This window comes from Salmo trutta, chromosome 3 (genome assembly GCF_901001165.1).
Source record: "Salmo trutta chromosome 3, fSalTru1.1, whole genome shotgun sequence".
In the NCBI taxonomy this organism is placed as follows: domain Eukaryota; kingdom Metazoa; phylum Chordata; class Actinopteri; order Salmoniformes; family Salmonidae; genus Salmo; species Salmo trutta.
Window position 1 is genome coordinate 314,193 of NC_042959.1, and position 19,822 is coordinate 334,014.

Sequence of the window (19,822 nt, forward strand, 5' to 3'; positions counted from 1 at the left end):
CTGTCAGGGTTAGGGTAGAGTCTGTCGGGGTTAGGGTAGAGTCTGTCGGGGTCAGGGTCGAGTCTGTCGGGGTTAGGGTCTGTCGGGGTCAGGGTCGGGTCTGTCAGGGATAGGGTAGTCTGTCGGGGTTAGGGTCTGTCAGGGTTAGGGTAGTCTGTCGGGGTTAGGGTCGAGTCTGTCGGGGTTAGGGTCTGTCAGGGTAGACCTCCATGTCCCAGGCTTGGGGTTTGGGCCGGGCCTTGTCGCTAGGAGGCAGAGGGGGCCGGGCCTTTTCGCTAGGAGGCAGAGGGGGCCGGGCCTTGTCGCTAGGAGGCAGAGGGCTCTAGGTCAGACTAGAGCCCTACTGGACATGGTTCAGACATGTTACATTTAACATGTTGTTGTATACATGGTAACCACTAGGTGGCATCAGGAAATGGAGAAACAGCGTCAGACCTCTAAGGCTGTGTTCGCACAAGCAGCCCAATTCTGATATTTTTTCAACTAATTTGTCTTTTAACAAATCACATCAGGTCTTTTGACATCAGATCTTTTCCAGATCTGATTAGTGAAAATAGATCAGAATTGGTCTCCCTGTGTGAATGCAGCCTAACAGACAACAGGCCAGAAGAGGTCAGCTAGCACAACCAGGTAATGGACTAGCTGAGGATGGGTGTGGCTCTGTAGACAGGGGTCAGAGGGTAGAGGTTAATGATGACAGAGTGGAGGGGTTAGGGTTAATCATAGAAACAAAACAGATAACTGTAAGTCTACGGTGGGATGTAGCAGGGAAACATTACATTTAGGGTTTCATATAAAATTAATCTTTACTACTACATTCACTCCCTCCTTATACCCATCTGTCTCCCTCTCTCTTTATGTGCCCTACATCTTTCCCTCTACACCTCTCTCTCCCTCACTCCACGTGTGCGGGTGTTCTCCCATTAGGCCTTGCAGATCTTGGTCTCGGTGACGAAGGTGTTCTCAAAGTGACGGATGGTGAAACACTCCTCTACCGAACGCTTATGAATCCCTCCTCCTAGAGAGAGACAGAGAGAGGAAATAGAGAATAGAGAGAGTGGGAGAGAATAGAGAGGGAGAGAGAATAGAGAGCGGGAGAGAGAATAGAGGGAGAGAGAGAGAGAATAGAGAGGGGGAGAGAGAATAGAGCGGGAAAGAGAATAGAGCGGGAAAGAGAATAGAGAGGGAGAGAGAATAGAGAATAGAGAGCGGGAGAGAAAACAGAGAGAGAAAGAGAATAGAGAGTTAGAGAGAAAGAGAAGAGAGAATAGAGCACGAGAATAGAGAGGGAGAGAATAGAGAGGAGAGAGCAAGAGAGAGGATATAGCGAGAGATTAGACCCAACAAGAACAGGTCCAAGTACAACAACAATCTATACACACACAAGCCTTTTACACATAAGTATTCAGACCCTTTGCTATGGGACTCAAAATTGAGCTCAGGTGCATCCTGTTTCCATTAATCATCATGTTTCTACAACTTGATTGGAGTCCACCTGTGATAAATTCAATTGATTGAACATGATTTGGAAAGGCACACACCTGTCTATATAAGGTCCCACAGTTGACCGTACGTCGAGAGCAAAAACCTGTGGAGATGGGAGAACCTTCCAGACGGACAAACATCTCTGCAGCACTCCACCAATCAGGCCTTTATGGAAGAGTGTGAAGGTGTCCAAACAGAAGCCACCCCTCAGTAAAAGGCATGACATTTAATTTGGAATTTGCCAAAAGGCACAAAAAGGACTCAGACCATGAGAAACAAGATTCTCTGGTCTGAGGAAACCAAGATGAACCTCTTTGGCCTGAATGCTAAGAGTCACATCTGGAAGAAACCTGGCACCATCCCTACAGTGAAGCATGGTGGTGGCAGCATCATGTCTGGAGGAAACCTGGCACCATCCCTACAGTGAAGCATGGTGGTGGCAGCATCATGTCTGGACGAAACCTGGCACCATCCCTACAGTGAAGCATGGTGGTGGCAGCATTATACTGTGGGGATGTTTCTCAATGGCAGGGACTGGGAGACTAGTCAGGATCGAGGGAAAGATGAATGGAGCAAAGTAAAGATCAAAGTAGAATCAAGGGAGACATTGACGTTTTTTAGTACTATATCTCTTTACACAATGATGAAAATAATCATGGCCTCTAAACCTTCAAGCTGCATACTGGACCCTATTCCAACTAAACTACTGAAAGAGCTGCTTCCTGCGCTTGGCCCTCCTATGTTGAACATAATAAACGGCTCTCTATCCACCGGATGTGTACCAAACTCACTAAAAGTAGCAGTAATAAACCTCTCTTGAAAAAGCCAAACCTTGACCCAGAAAATATAAAAAACTATCGGCCTATGTCGAATCTCCCATTCCTCTCAACATTTTTTGAAAAAGCTGTTGTGCAGCAACTCACTGCCTTCCTGAAGACAAACAATGTATACGAAATGCTTCAGTCTGGTTTTAGACCCCATCCTAGTACTGAGTTTGCACTTGTGAAGGTGGTAAATGACCTTTTAATGGCGTCAGACTGAGGCTCTGCATCTGTCTTCGTGCTCCTAGATCTTAGTGCTGCTTTTGATACCATCGATCACCACATTCTTTTGGAGAGATTGGAAACCCAAATTGGTCTACACGGACAAGTTCTGGCCTGGTTTAGATCTTATCTGTCGGAAAGATATCAGTTTGTCTCTGTGAATGGTTTGTCCTCTGACAAATCAACTGTAAATTTCGTTGTTACTCAAGATTCCGTTTTAGGACCACTATTGTTTCCACTATATATTTTACCTCTTGGGGATGTCATTCGAAAACATAATGTTAACTTTCACTGCTATGCGGACGACACACAGCTGTACATTTCAAAGAAACATGGTGAAGCCCCAAAATTGCCCTCTACACCTCTCTCTCCCTCACTCCACGTGTGCGGGTGTTCTCCCGTTCCTCCATGCCGTCCCTAGGAGGGGTGTGTCACTTGAGTGGGTTGAGTCACTGACGTGGTCTTCCTGTCTGGGTTGGCGACACCCCCTTGGGTTGTGCCGTGGCGGAGATCTTTGTGGGCTATACTCGGCCTCGTCTCAGGATGGTAAATTGGTGGTTGAAGGTATCCCTCTAGTGGTGTGGGGGCTGTGCTTTGGCAAAGTGGGTGGGGTTATATCCTGCCTGTTTGGCCCTGTCCGGGGGTATCATCGGATGGGGCCACAGTGTCTCCTGACCCCTCCTGTCTCAGCCTCCAGTATTTATGCTGCAGTAATTTATGTGTTGGGGGGCTAGGGTCAGTCTGTTTAATCTGGAGTATTTCTCCTGTCTTATCCAGTGTCCTGTGTGAATTTAAGTATGCTCTCTCTAATTCTCTCTTTCTTTCTTTCTTTCTTTCTCTCTCTCTCGGAGGACCTGAGCCATAGGACCATGCCTCAGGACTACCTGGCATGATGACCCCTTGTTGTCCCCAGTCCACCTGGCCGTGCTGCTGCTCCAGTTTCAACTGTTCTGCCTGCGGCTATGGAACCCTGACCTGTTCACTATGATTACTATTATTTGACAATGCTGGTCATTTATGAACATTTGAACATCTTGGCCATGTCCTGTTATAATCTCCACCCGGCACAGCCAGAAGAGGACTGGCCACCCCTCATAGCCTGGTTCCTCTCTAGGTTTCTTCCTAGGTTTTGGCCTTTCTAGGGAGTTTTTCCTAGCCACCGTGCTTCTACACCTGCATTGCTTGCTGTTTGGGGTTTTAGGCTGGGTTTCTGTACAGCACTTTGATATATCAGCTGATGTAAGAAGGGCTATATAAATAAATTTGATTTGATCCTTGGTGAATACCTGCTCCAGAGTGCTCAGGTCATCAGACTGGGGCTAAGGTTCACCTTCCAATAGGACAATAACCCTAAGCACACAGTCAAGACAATGCAGGAGTGGCTTCGGGACAAGTCTCTGAATATCCTTGAGTGGCCCAGCCAGAGCCCGGACTTGAACCCGATCGAACACCTCAGGAGAGACCTAAAAATACCTGTGCAACGAAGCTCCCCATCCTACCTGACAGAGCTTGAGAGGATCTACAGAGAAGAATGGGAGAACCTCACCAAATACAGGTGTGCCAAGCTTGTAGCGTCATACCCAAGAAGACTCGAGGCTGTAATCGCTGCCAAAGGTGCTTCAACATATTACTGAGTAAACGGTCTGAATACTTATGGAAATGTGATATTAGTTTAATTCTAAAAAAACTGTTTTCACTTTGTCATTATGGGGTATTATGTGTAGATTGATGAGGGAAAAAAATATTTAATACATTTTAGAAAAAGGATGTAATGTAACAAAATGTGGAAAAGGTCAAGGGGTCTGAATCCTTTCTGAATCCAGTGTATATGGATGATGTATAACACCAGGCACATTTAACAGTTAGGCTGTTGATTATAGACCTAATTATGTTGGTTTCCTCTCTCCTCACTTCTCTTTGACAATTAAGACAAGGGCTGTTTCCTCATCTCCTCACTTCTCTGACATTAAGACAAGGGCTGTTTCCTCATCTCCTCACTTCTCTGACATTAAGACAAGGGCTGTTTCCTCATCTCCTCACTTCTCTGACATTAAGACAAGGGCTGTTTCCTCATCTCCTCACTCCTCTGACATTAAGACAAGGGCTGTTTCCTCATCTCCTCACTTCTCTGACATTAAGACAAGGGCTGTTTCCTCATCTCCTCACTTCTCTGACATTAAGACAAGGGCTGTTTTCTCATCTCCTCACTTCTCTGACATTAACAAAAGGGCTGTTTTCTCATCTCCTCACTCGAGCTGCTGCCGCCGGTGCATTGTTCTCAACAGCAATATGCTGGTTAACTTTGCTATTATGCACACAGCAATATGGTCTAGCAAAAGGTGCAAATTAGACAGCGCACTGATGTTTCAGAACCACAGAAAGCGCCTGTTATAAGATCATATATTTATTAGTGTTGCACCATTGTCCTTAATCATGTACAATTTCAGTAGCACGTCTTAGAGTCATGGACTGTGCCATCCCCACGGCCTCCGCAATGGATCAGTCCACTCAGACGGGCCTCCGCAATGGATCAGTCCACTCAGACGGGCCTCCGCAATGGATCAGTCCACTCAGACGGGCCTCCGCAATGGATCAGTCCACTCAGACGGGCACGAATTAGACAGGTGTCTTGTACACTATGAACATATTAAGGTATTTCTGTTTTTTTATTTTTAATACAATTGCAAAAAATGTCTAAAAACCTGTTTTTGCTTTTTCATTATGGGGTATTGTGTTTAGATTGATTAACATAAAAGTTAAATATCAATTCTAGAATAAGGCTGTGACGTAACTAAATATTGAAAAAGTCAAGGGGTCTGAATACTTTCAGAATGCCCAGTACATACTGCATCTACAGTACATACATACCATATAGTACATACTGTATCTACAGAAATAAGACAGATCCTCTTCTGTTGCGTGTTTCAGTGTTTAACAGCTGATTCCCTGAGCCTCACGCAACATGGCTGATTAAAAACTGTTGGGTGTTTGTGTTTAACAGCTGATTCCCTGAGCGCCGAGCCTCACGCAACATGGCTGATTAAAAACTGACACATTTGTGAAATTGTTTATCTTTGCTATGCCATAATAAAGGCTTCACAGTTCTTTTCATTAGGACAGCCTCTGGTATCACCATTTATTTAGTGTTCTTTACACTGTTCCAAATTGTCAGAAAAATTATATTTATAATCAACAACAAAAAAGTGATCCCCTTATAATAATGAATCATGTCATTATCATTAGTAGACTTAGTATAGAACCACCATGTCATTATCATTAGTAGACTTAGTATAGAACCACCATGTCATTATCATTAGTAGACTTAGTATAGAACCACCATGTCATTATCATTAGTAGACTAGGTATAGAACCACCATGTCATTATCATTAGTAGACTTAGTATAGAACCACCATGTCATTATCATTAGTAGACTAGGTATAGAACCACCATGTCATTATCATTAGTAGACTAGGTATAGAACCACCATGTCATTATCATTAGTAGACTTAGTATAGAACCACCATGCCATTATCATTAGTAGACCAGGTACAGAACCACCATGCCATTATCATTAGTAGACTAGGTACAGAACCACCATGTCATTATCATTAGTAGACTAGGTATAGAACCACCATGTCATTATCATTAGTAGACTAGGTATAGAACCACCATGTCATTATCATTAGTAGACTAGGTATAGAACCACCATGTCATTATCATTAGTAGACTTAGTATAGAACCACCATGTCATTATCATTAGTAGACTAGGTATAGAACCACCATGTCATTATCATTAGTAGACTAGGTATAGAACCACCATGTCATTATCATTAGTAGACTAGGTATAGAACCACCATGTCATTATCATTAGTAGACTAGGTATAGAACCACCATGTCATTATCATTAGTAGACTAGGTATAGAACCACCATGTCATTATCATTAGTAGACTTAGTATAGAACCACCATGTCATTATCATTAGTAGACTAGGTATAGAACCACCATGTCATTAGTAGACTAGGTATAGAACCACCATGTCATTATCATTAGTAGACTAGGTATAGAACCACCATGTCATTATCATTAGTAGACTAGGTATAGAACCACCATGTCATTAGTAGACTAGGTATAGAACCACCATGTCATTATCATTAGTAGACTAGGTATAGAACCACCATGTCATAATCATTAGTAGACTAGGTATATAACCACCATGTCATTATCATTAGTAGACTTAGTATAGAGCCACCATGTCATTATCATTAGTAGACTAGGTATAGAACCACCATGTCATTATCATTAGTAGACTAGGTATAGAACCACCATGTCATTATCATTAGTAGACTAGGTATAGAACCACCATGTCATTATCATTAGTAGACTAGGTATAGAACCACCATGTCATTATCATTAGTAGACCAGGTATAGAACCACCATGTCATTATCATTAGTAGACCAGGTATAGAACCACCATGTCATTATCATTAGTAGACTAGGTATAGCAGCCTTGTATAACCTCCATCTAGCTGTAGGCCTCAGAGCACATTCTTTTTAGTCTTAATACCATTAAGCCTGTATCAATCGATCATTCATTTGTTCATGTCATCCCACAGAATATGAGTCATTCATGATTTGAAAGGGAATCAAGCATTTTAGTTAAATAAAATAAATAATTAGCATAAACAAGAAATAAACCATTCCATTTCGTAAATTGCATTCAAGAATGAATGTGACTGATTTCAGTCTTTGCTGGAAAAAAGGCTTTACAAAAAATACATAACGTGACAGACTCTCTGGTCCGCTGATAATTGATTTAGTGTCGTTTACATTGTGCCAAACGGTCAGAGAAATGATTTTGTAATTTATCCAGCACCTGTTTGACACACATAATATACACGCAGTGCTTTGCTCCTTACCTTCTTTTTCTTGATCTCCATTAATTTCCACAACTAGTCACATTTATTCCACACATCTGACTTCCCTTTTACCTCTTAAGTAAACATTCCCCTGTTTCGAGATTGTCACATGCTCTGCATCCATTTCTGTCATGTGTTTGTTATAACCAATTTATTGATGTGATTATGATATAGGTCAGGCCCTATTGGTCACACCGTCATGCATGCGATGTTTCACGTAAATGTATTTTAACTTTTTTTGTAACATTTATTTTATTTAACTACGGACGTCAGTTAAGAACAAATTATTATTTCCAATGACGGCCTACCCCGGACAAACCCAGACAAAGCTGGGCCAATTGTGCGCCATCCTATGGGACTCCCAATCACGGCCGGATGTGATACAGCCTGGATTCGAACCAGGGACTGTAGTGACGCCTCTTGCACTGAGATGTAGTGCCTTAGACCCCAGCACCACTCGGGAGCAAGGGTTGAGGGAATGTTTTTCCCCTAAACAAATGAGGGATTTCGGTAACAGACATTTTCAGTCAGAAATGGCTGTAATTATGCTGCAGCTTAAACAACACGGACAGCGTGCTGATGTTCTGTGGTGGTCGCTGCAGTAGTAGCTCGCTGTCATATTTATTTTTGTAATACTTTACTTGACTAAAACACATAGGACGAGTCTATACTGATGAAAATAGTCTTGGCCTCTAAACCTTCAAGCTACATACTGGACCCTATTCCAACTAAACTACTGAAAGAGCTGCTTCCTGTGCATGGCCCTCCTATGTTGAACATAATAAACGGCTCCCTATCCTCTGGATGTGAACCAAACTCACTAAAAGTGGTAGTAATAAAGCCTCTCTTGAAAAAGCTAAACCTTGACCCAGAAAATATAAAATAACCTAAATCTACCAATATCGAATCTTCCATTCCTCTCAAAAATTGTAGAAAAAGCTGTTGCGCAGCAACTCACGGCCTTCCTGAAGACAAAACAATGTATACGAAACGCTTCAGTCTGGTTTTAGACCCTTTCATAACACAGACTGCACTTGTGAAGGTGGTAAATGACCTTTAAATGACATCAGACGGAGGCTCTGCATCTGTCTTCGTGCTCCTAGATCTTAGTGCTGCTTTTGATACCATCGATCACCACATTCTTTTGGAGAGATTGGAAAGACAAATTGGTCTACATGGACAAGTTCTGGCCTGGTTTAGATCTTATCTGTCAGAAAGATATCAGATTGTCTCTGTGGATGGTTTGTCCTCTGACAAATCAACTGTAAGGTTCCGTTTTCACTATATATTTTACCTCACTGCTATGCGGATGACACACAGCTGTACATTTCGATGAAACATGGTGAAGCCCAAAAATCACCCTCCCTGGAAGCCTGTGTTTCAGACATAAAGAAGTGGATGGCGGCAAATGTTTTACTTTTAAACTCGGACAAAACAGAGATGCTTGTTCTAGGTCCCAACAAACAAAGAGATCTTCTGTTGAATCTGACAATTAATCTGGATGGTTGTACAGTCGTCTCAGATAAAACTGTGAAGGACCTCTGTGTTACTCAGGACCCTGATCTCTCTTTTGACGAACATATCAAGAATAGTTCAAGGACAGCTTTTTTCCATCTTCGTAACATTGCAAAAACCACAAACGTTCTGCCCAAAAATGATGTAGAAATATTAATTCCATGCTTTTGTTACTTCTAGGTTAGACTACTGCAATGCTCTACTTTCCGGCTACCCGGATAAAGCACTAAATAAACTTGAGTTAGTGCTAAACACGGCTGCTAGAATCCTGACTAGAACCAAAAAATGTGATTGTATTACTCCAGTGCTAGCCTCCCTACACTGGCTTCCTGTTAAGGCAAGGGCTGATTTCAAGATTTTACTGCTAACCTACAAAACATTACATGGGCTTGCTCCTACTTATCTTTCTGATTTGGTCCTGTCGTACATTTTTTATTTTATTTTTTTATTTCACCTTTATTTAACCAGGTAGGCCAGTTGAGAACAAGTTCTCATTTACAACTGCGACCTGGCAACGATAAAACAAAGCATTATGCCACAAACAACAACACAGAGTTACACATGAAATAAACAAAAGTACAGTCAATAACACAATAGAAAAATCTATATACAGAGTGTGCACATGGTGTGAGGAATTAAGGCAATAACTAGGACATAGTAGCGAAGTAATTACAATTTAGCAAATTAACACTGGAGTGATAGATGTGCAGATGATGATGTACAAGTAGAACTACTGGTGTGCAAAAGAGCAAAAAAAGTACATTAAAAACAATATGGGGATGAGGTAGGTAGATGGGCTGTTTACAGATGGGCTATGTACAGCTGCAGTGATCTGTGAGCTGCTCTGACAGCTGGTACTTAAAGCTAGTGAGGGAGATATGAGTCTCCAGCTTCGGTGATTTTTGCAATTCGTTCCAGTCATTGGTAGCAGAGAACTGGAAGGAAAGGCGGCCAAAGTAGGTGTTGGCTTTGGGGACGACCAGTGAGATATACCTGCTGGAGCGCGTGCTACAGGTGGGTGTTATGGTGACCAGTGAGCTGAGATAAGGCGGAGCTTTACCTAGCAGAGATGACCTGGAGCCAGTGGGTCTGGCAACGAATATGTAGCGAGGGCCAGCCGACGAGAGCATACAGGTTGCAGTGGTGGGTGGTATATGGGGCTTTGGTGACAAAACGGATGGCACTGTGATAGACTGCATCCAGTTTGCTGAGTAGAGTGTTGCGAGGCTATTTTGTAAATGACATCGCCGAAGTCAGTTTTACGAGGGTGTATTTGGCAGCGTGAGTGAAGGATGCTTTGTTGTGATATAGGAAGCCGATTCTAGATTTAATTTTGGATTGGAGATGCTTAATATGAGTCTGGAAGGAGAGTTTACAGTCTAGCCAGACACCAAGGTATTTGTAGTTGTCCACATATTCTAAGTCAGAACCGTCCAGAGTAATGATGCTAGTCGGGCAGGGGGGTGCAGGCAGCGATCAGGTGAAGAGCATGCATTTAGTTTTTCTAGCATTTAAGAGCAGTTGGAGGCCACAGAAGGAGTGTTGTATGACATTGAAGCTTGTTTGGAGGTTTGTTAACACAGTGTCCAAAGAAGGGCCAGATGTATACAGAATGGTGTCATCTGCGTAGAGGTAGATCAAGAAATCACCCGCAGCAAGAGCGACATCGTTGATATATACAGAGAAAAGAGTTGGCCCGAGTATTGAACAATGTGGTACCCCCATAGAGACTGCAGAGGTCCAGAAAACAGGCCCTCAGATTTGACACACTGAACTCTGAGAAGTAGTTGGTGAACCAGGCAAGGCAGTCATTTGAGAAACCAAGGCTGTGGAGACTGCCGATAAGAATACGGTGATTGACAGAGTCGAAAGCCTTGGCCAGGTTGATGAAGACGGTTGCACAGTAATGTCTCTTATCGATGGCGGTTATGATATTGTTTAGGACCTTGAGCGTGGCTAAGGTGCACCCATGACCAGCTCGGAAACCGGATTGCACAGCGGAGAAGGCACGGTGGGATTCGAAATGGTCAGTGATCTGTTTGTTAACTTGGCTTTCGAAGACTTTAGAAAGGCAGGGCAGGATAGATATAGGTCTGTAGCAGTTTGGATCTAGAGTGTCACCCCCTTTGAAGAGTGGGATGACCGCGGCAGCTTTCCAATCTTTAGGAATCTCGGACGATACGAAAGAGAGGTTGAACAGACTAGTAATAGGGGTTGCAACAATGGCGGCGGAGAATTTTAGAAAGAGAGGGTCCAGATGGTCTAGCCCAGCTGATTTGTACGGGTCCAGGTTTTGCAGCCCTTTCAGAACATCTGCTATCTGGATTTGGGTGAAGGAGAAGCTGGAGAGGCTTGGGCAAGTAGCTGGGGGGTGCGGAGCTGTTGGCAGGGTTGGGATAGCTAGGGGGACCTGAGCTCAGGACCATACCTCAGGACTACCTGGCCTGATGACTCCTTGCTGTCCCCAGTCCACCTGGTCATGCTGCTGCTCCAGTTTCAACTGTTCTGCCTGTGGCTATGGAACCCTGACCTGTTCACTGGAAGTGCTACCTTGTCCCGGACCTGCTGTGGTTTTCGACTTTCTATACCGCACCTGCTGTCTCTAACTCTGAATGCTCGGCTGTGAAAAGCCAACTGACATTTACTCCTGAGGTGCTGACCTGTTGCACCCTCTACAACCACTGTGATTATTATTATCTGACCCTGCAGGTCATCTATAAACTTTTGAACATCTTGGCCATGTTCTGTTATAATCTCCAGCTGGCACAGCCAGAAGAGGACAGGCCACCACTCAGAGCCTGGTTCCTCTCTAGGTTTCTTCCTAGGTTTTGGCCTTTCTAGGGAGTTATTCCTAGCCACCATGCTTCTACACCTGCCTTGCTTGCTGTTTGGGGTTTTAGGCTGGGTGAAGGTGAACGGAAATACATTTGATTGATATACTGTACTTGACTAAAACACATAGGACGAGTCTATACTGTATATGGAAAAACACACGTTTTAAAATGTCGACCAATCAATTGGCCAAAAGAACAGACGACTCTCGGTCAACCAATATTTTTTGTTGTTGTCGGGGACAGCCCTACACACACACAAGCTTTCAACACACACCCGTAACAGACACAAATCCATTTGTTAAATCCTGTAACAGACACAAACCCACCTGTTAGGTCACTGCGGCGCTGCATCCTGTATGTGTCCTTGCCCTCACACAGCCGGCGGATATAGAAGCCCATCTCTGTTACATCATCAACACGCTCCGTCACGACCAGGTCCTCCTGTACCAGGTAGCTACGGAACGACCCCGACTACACACACACACAGAGAATCATTCATCTGATACTTTAGCAGACAACTAATCAACAACAATATGTTCTCTACCCCTCCGCCCCTCTACTCACAGTCTCAGGTCTGTTCTCACCACGAGACTGTGTTAGCCTGCTGAGCTAAACGTCTGTTCTCACCATGAGACTGTGTTAGCCTGCTGAGCTAAACGTCTGTTCTCACCATGAGACTGCATTAGCCTGCTGAGCTAAACGTCTGTTCTCACCATGAGACTGTGTTAGCCTGCTGAGCTAAACGTCTGTTCTCACCATGAGACTGTGTTAGCCTGCTGAGCTAAACGTCTGTTCTCACCATTAACTGCATGAAGAGGTCCATGAGGTCTTGAGGAGGCAGAACCACTGAAGTGTTCAGGGGAATCACAAAACAAGTCCTCAGAGTCAGGTCCAGATATGCCGTCAGCTTCTACACACACCAGAAATATGTCAGAAAACTCTCACTTATATCTGCCATCATCCATTACAACAATATAACAGCCAGTTGTCATATAATGGATTGTTTGTGTAGTTGTATTTAGGCTGAATGTCTGTGTGTCCGTGTGTCTGTCACTAGTGTAGCACACACACTCGCAGCTCCCGTTTTAGGTTTCTGTCACCCCGGAGGTTGAGCCCCCTTGATAGAATATAATCACGTCATAAGCAATGATTTTTTATTATAGGAAATTACCTTTAAAACTGCAAAGTTCTCTCTTAGCCTCAAGTCAGGACAATCATTGTCCAGCAGGGAACCTTTATTTTAATTGTTGATTTTTTTTTTTTTTGCTGCTGCATTATTTGAGCTTAAAATGTACATTTAGGGGAAAATATTTGTTTTGGGAATTTTCTAAATAATTCCAATATAATTAAATTCCATGTTGGCTCTATGCCTGGAAATGGCCTTGTCCGGAACAAAGGATCCCATGTTCAACACTCTAAAAACTGTTAACAATGGATTTTAACTGAAACATGATGTTATGTAGTCCTCTGTAACATTACTGTTAAAGATGGATAACTAACTAACTAACTGACTGACTGACTAACTGACTAACTAACTAACTCTAGTCCTCTGTAACATTACTGTTAATGATGGATACTAACTAACTAACTGCCTGACTGACTGACTAACTAACTAACTCTAGTCCTCTGTAACATTACTGTTAATGATGGATACTAACTAACTAACTAACTGACTGACTGACTGACTAACTAACTGACTAACTCTAGTCCTCTGTAACATTACTGTTAATGATGGATACTAACTAACCAACTAACCAACTAACCAACTAACTCTAGTCCTCTGTAACATTACTGTTAATGATGGATACTAACTAACTAACTAACTCTAGTCCTCTGTAACATTACTGTTAATGATGGATACTAACTAACTAACTAACTAACTCTAGTCCTCTGTAACTTTACTGTTAATGATGGATAACTAACTAACTAACTAACCAACTCTAGTCCTCTGTAACTTACTGTTAATAATGGATACTAACTAACTAACTAACTCCAGTCCTCTGTAACATTACTGTTAATAATGGATACTAACTAACTAACTCTAGTCCCCTGTGACATTACTGTTAATGATGGATACTAACTAACTAACTAACTAACCAACTAACTCTAGTCCTCTGTAACATTACTGTTAATGATGGATAACTAACTAACTGACTAACTAACTCTAGTCCTCTGTAACATTACTGTTAATGATGGATACTAACTAACTCTAGTCCTCTGTAACATTACTGTTAATGATGGATAACTAACTAACTAACTCTAGTCCGCTGTAACATTACTGTTAATGATGGATAACTAACTAACTAACTAACCAACTAACTCTAGTCCTCTGTGACATTACTGTTAATGATGGATAACTAACTAACCAACTCTAGTCCTCTGTAACATTACTGTTAATGATGGATACTAACTAACCAACTAACTCTAGTCCTCTGTAACATTACTGTTAATGATGGATAACTAACTAACTAACTAACTCTAGTCCTCTGTAACATTACTGTTAATAATGGATACTAACCAACTAACTCTAGTCCTCTGTAACATTACTGTTAATGATGGATAACTAACTAACTAACTAACTAACTCTAGTCCTCTGTAACATTACTGTTAATGATGGATACTAACTAACTAACTAACCAACTAACTCTAGTCCTCTGTAACATTACTGTTAATGATGGATAACTAACTAACTAACTAACCAACTCTAGTCCTCTGTAACTTACTGTTAATAATGGATACTAACTAACTAACTCTAGTCCTCTGTAACATTACTGTTAATAATGGATACTAACTAACTAACTCTAGTCCTCTGTAACATTACTGTTAATGATGGATACTAACTAACTAACTCTAGTCCTCTGTAACATTACTGTTAATGATGGATAACTAACTAACTAACTCTAGTCCTCTGTAACATTACTGTTAATGATGGATACTAACTAACTAACCAACTCTAGTCCTCTGTAACATTACTGTTAATGATGGATACTAACTAACTAACTCTAGTCCCCTGTGACATTACTGTTAATGATGGATAACTAACTAACTAACTAACTAACTAACCAACTAACTCTAGTCCTCTGTAACATTACTGTTAATAATGGATACTAACTAACTCTAGTCCTCTGTGACATTACTGTTAATGATGGATACTAACTAACTAACTCTAGTCCTCTGTGACATTAAAGAATATTTCTATCAAAACTGTGATACATAAAATATGCATCTGGAGGTTTCGGAAACTCCGTCAGATTTGTCTAAGATCCTAAATGAATCAGGAATCCGTGAGTGTACCTTTTGGAAGTCGTGCAGGATATATGCGGGGTCTCCCTGGGCAAAGCGAGGGGGTGGGACCTTGATGGTGGCCATGTTGTCAGAGATCTCTACTTCCTCCTCGACGCGGGGCAGATAGTAGGGCTGTCTCTCTACCGCCGCCCCGCTGGACACCTCACTGAACTGCATGGCCCCGTGGTACAGCCTCTACAGAGGGAGAACAGCAGGGGGGGCAACTCAGTCAATCAAAATGTAAGGTCCCCAGAGAGGGGGTAACATGATAAAAATACACAGTCCACCCAAAGGATTCAGTACCTTGGGTGTGTAGTATCGGTAGAGGCAGGCTGCCCCTACTATAGCCCCAGTCAGGATGAATGACAGAGCCAGTAGAGTGAGGACACATTTTCCTGTAGATCCTTGATTACTGCTGCTAAGGTTACCCACAGCTGCCTCAGGATCCTAGAAACACACACAGAGACAGAAATTATAGCAACATGTAATCCCATCAATTTGGGTATTCTCTATCAGTACAGTGCAACAATGTTTCATATAGAAATAAACGGTGTCAATTTGTGCAACAATGTTAATTTGTGCAACAATGTTAAATGCAGTAACATAATGTTATACATATTATGTTACATTGCCATATTATATATATATATATATATATATATATATATATATATATATATATATATATATATATATATATATATACATATATATAAAATTTAATAAGGCCAGCGCAACAATGTTTCAATCTGACGGGAAATTTCACCAATAACTGACAGCTGTGAACATTCTAAAATGGGCCGACCCAAATCATGGCGCATCTCACAGCAAACTGATCGATGCTTCTATTCTTTTATTTAACTAGGCACGTCAGAACAAATTCCTATTTACAATGACAGCCTACCCTGGCCAAACCCTAACGATGCTGGGCCAATTGTGCGCCGCCCTCCCAATCACGGCCGGTTGTGATACAGCCCGGAATCAAACCAGGGTCTGTAGTGACGCCTCTAGCACTGAGATGCAGTGCTTTAGACCGCTGCGCCACTCGGGAGCAGCGATTGAACCACAGTATCTGTGCTCTAGAGACCTTTAACACACAAATACTGGTTCATTCTGCCATGTGATTGTAGCTTCTATGACCACTGCACCAGTGGGTCTAGTCTACCCGGGCTCTGAGTGGTGCTGTAGCCGGGGGAAGGCCTCTTCTGTCCCGCTGCAGCGCCATCAGACCAGCGCTGATGTCCAGACAGAGAAACGTACCTTCTCCGAGACCAGCCCAGCCTCCTTCCCTTGCAGGGCTTTCTGCGCCAGAGCAGAGTTGAATGCTATCTTCACCATGATACGACAGAACTTTGACGATTATTTATCCCCGGGTATAATAGTGCGCACTAGATCTCTCCTGTGCACCGCGTGATTCCGTGACGCACTTTAAATTAACGGAGAGGGAGCTTGATCTCGGTTTGTTCTGGACTGGTCACATGTTTGTAGATGTCATTTTGGGATTAAAGGGAGGCGCATATAATGAGGATAGAGCCTGAACTACTGGGCTACACTGCAACTATAAAGCGATAGTCAGAAGAAAATGCCATTCAATTATATATATTTAGTAAATTGTGCATTCACTGTTTGACGGTCAGATTGCAGGACCGAGTTCGAACCACATTATTATAGAATGACCAGCAGGAGATGTGGATGAGTTATTTTTCATTTTGTGTGATTGAGGGAGTCAGATCCAGGGGAGGACGACTGCCCCTCTCATTGAATCAACGGAAGTTCAAAGCCGACCGAGGTACAACAGGCATTGTTCTCAGAAAACAGGATCCCCTATTATAGCAATTGAAAAAATTGCATTCTTCTTGGTCACTCGTCGTGTAAATAAAAATATGTTTAAAAGACAATCACCAGATGTAGGGGGGAAAAAACACACGCAGAAGGATAATTTAGCCTGCAGTGCCTTCAACTTGAGTTACTCAATGAGAGAATACAGCACTGAGCGAGCCTGCAACGTCCCTTCTTCCATGAGTAGCTCAAACTGGGCATATTGCCTCCATGACACCATCTTAACCGACTTTATGTGGCTTCAATGCGCTATAGAGAGCGATAGTAATGGCTTCTTTTTGTAGGCTTTAACTAGCCATGGTTCTTCTTCTATGAGTTTTTATTGGTGGATGGTAACCGACTGACAGGTGCCTACAGCGCCACCTACTGTGCTGGAGTGCACTATATTCTCTTAATTAAACCTTCATTTCGAACAAAATAAAACAATTCCCTACAAACCTCACCACTCCCATCACCCTCACCCAAAATACCACCCACTCCCCATTCCTGTCCAACCTCTCTGACCCTGTCAAACAACCTCATCTACATAATACATTTCACAAAATACACTGAACAAAATTATAAACGCAACATGTAAGGTGTTGATCCCATGTTTCATGAGCTGAAATAAAAGATTCAGCTACGGTCAGTGCTATTTTAAATTGCCTCTGTAACGACTGAAGCCAGTGCGCCACTGGCAGGAATCAGCAAATTGTCTGTGTTATTGGGTTTTCGCACACAGTGGCATGTATTCATATTTCACTGGTCATCCCCAAAGCTAACACCTCCTTTGGCCGCCTTTGCTTCCAATTCTCTGCTGCCAACGACTGGAACGAATTGCAAAAATCACTGAAGCTGGAGACTTATATCTCCCTCTCTAACTTTAAGCATCAGCTGTCAGAGCAGCTTACAGATCTCTGTACCTGTACACAGCCCATCTGTAAATAACCCACCCAACTACCTCATCCCCATATTGTTATTTTTTTGCTCCTTTGCACCCCAGTATCTCTACTTGCACATCATCATCTGCACACCTATCACTCCAGTGTTAATGCTAAATTGTAATTATTTCGCCACTATGGCCTATTTATTGCCTTAACTCCCTAATCTTACTACATTTGCACACACTGTACATAGATTTTTCTATTGTGTTATTGACTGTACGTTTCTTTATCCCATGTGTAACTCTGTGTTGTTGTTTTTGTCGCACTGCTTTGCTTTTCTTGGCCAGGTCGCAGTTGTAAATGAGAACTTGTTCTCAACTGGCCTACCTGGTTAAATAAAGGTGAAATAAAAAATAAATAAAAGAATCTCACAGGACAAAGCATCAGAGCGAGCGAAACAGCGCCCCCTCTGTCTCTCTACCTGTAGGCCATCTATCTGATGCTATCTGGTCCAAATGAGTATGACGTCCTTGCCGCCATAGCGTTGAAGGCAAGGGAAACCAGCGAGCATTTGGCCTCCCTTGATAAATAAAAAGTATAAAACAGGTGTCAATCAGCATTGAGCTAAACTGAGTGAGCTCAACTGTAAGTGGCCCAGGTGCACCAAGGGAAGCCAGCTTGGATTTTGGCGTCACTCCTATCAAATCCCATTGAGAGCATACGTCATTGACAGAAAAACTTGAATTGTTGCATCTCGTTGTGTTATTGTTCTCCGGTACCTAGCTAGCTAGGTAAAATTGTCCCTTTCATAAGTTAACCATGGATGGAGATAGGGATTTGGACTTGTGGTTTTACATAATTCTCCCTACTGGCCAATAATTATAACTGCAATTCTGATCCAACCACTAATTCATACATTGTTGTGCCCCTGACCTGAGAGGATGGAAGTCCAATATGTAGCTAGATATAGAATGCTGATGTTAACTAGCTGGCTATATTATTTATAGCTGTCTATTTACCACCACAGACTGATGCTGGCACTAAGACCTGCTGTGTCTTTGGCATCATTAAAACCTGTTGGGGCTAGGGGGCAGTATTTGCACGGCCAGATAAAAAAACGTACCCAATTTAAACTGGTTACTACTCTTGCCCAGAAACGAGAATATGCATATAATTAGTAGATTTGAATAGAAAACACTCTAAAGTTTCTAAAACTGTTTGAATGGTGTCTGTGAGTATAACAGAACTCATATGGCAGGCCAAAACCTGAGAAGATTCCATACAGGAAAAGCCCTGTCTGACAATTTGTTGTCCTTCTGTTGCATCTCTATCGAAAATACAGCATCTGTGCTGTAACGTGACATTTTCATTTTCAGGCTTCCATTGGCTCTCAGAAGGCGCCAGAAAGTGGAATGGGGTGTCTGCTGTCTCTGGGCGAAGAACAGCAGGAGAATTTGTGAGTGGTCAGCCTGGGGACAGTGAGACTGAGAGGCGCATCCACGAGAATTCTCAATTTTTTTCTTTCAGCCTTTGAATGAATACAACATTGCCCGGTTGGAATATTATCGCTATTTTACGAGAAAAATCGCATACAAATGTATTTTAAACAGCGTTTGACATGCTTCGAAGTACGGTAATGGAATATTTTGAATTTTTTGGTCACGAAATGCGCTCGCGCGTCACCCTTCGGATAGTGACCTGAACGCACGAACAAAACGGAGCTATTTGAATATAACTGTGGATTATTTGGAACCAAAACAACATTTATTGTTGAAGTAGAAGTCCTGGGAGTGCATTCTGACAAAGAACAGCAAAGGTAATCCAATTTTTCTAATAGTAATTCTGAGTCCCAAACTTGGTGGGTGTCAAAATAGCTAGCCGTGATGGCCGAGCTATCTACTCAGAATATTGCAAAATGTGCTTTCGCCGAAAAGCTATTTTAAAATCTGACACCGCGATTGCATAAAGGAGTTCTGTATCTATAATTCTTAAAATAATTGTTATGTATTTTGTGAACGTTTATCATGAGTAATTTAGTAAA

General features: G+C 42.4%; 1 protein-coding gene across 1 annotated transcript; it reads right to left on the minus strand.

The window, feature by feature from the left end:
• Positions 1–474: 474 nt before the first annotated feature.
• On the minus strand, positions 475–16,528 carry LOC115166108 (integral membrane protein 2A). The gene is made up of 6 exons (XM_029719805.1): positions 16,340–16,528; positions 15,383–15,526; positions 15,089–15,274; positions 12,594–12,704; positions 12,121–12,265; positions 475–1,018 (listed from the first exon to the last, which is right to left on the minus strand). The coding sequence occupies exons 1-6, from the start codon at positions 16,415–16,417 to the stop codon at positions 924–926; spliced, it is 759 nt and encodes a 252-aa protein (XP_029575665.1). The 5' UTR covers positions 16,418–16,528; the 3' UTR covers positions 475–923.
• Between the last annotated feature and the right edge of the window lie 3,294 nt (positions 16,529–19,822).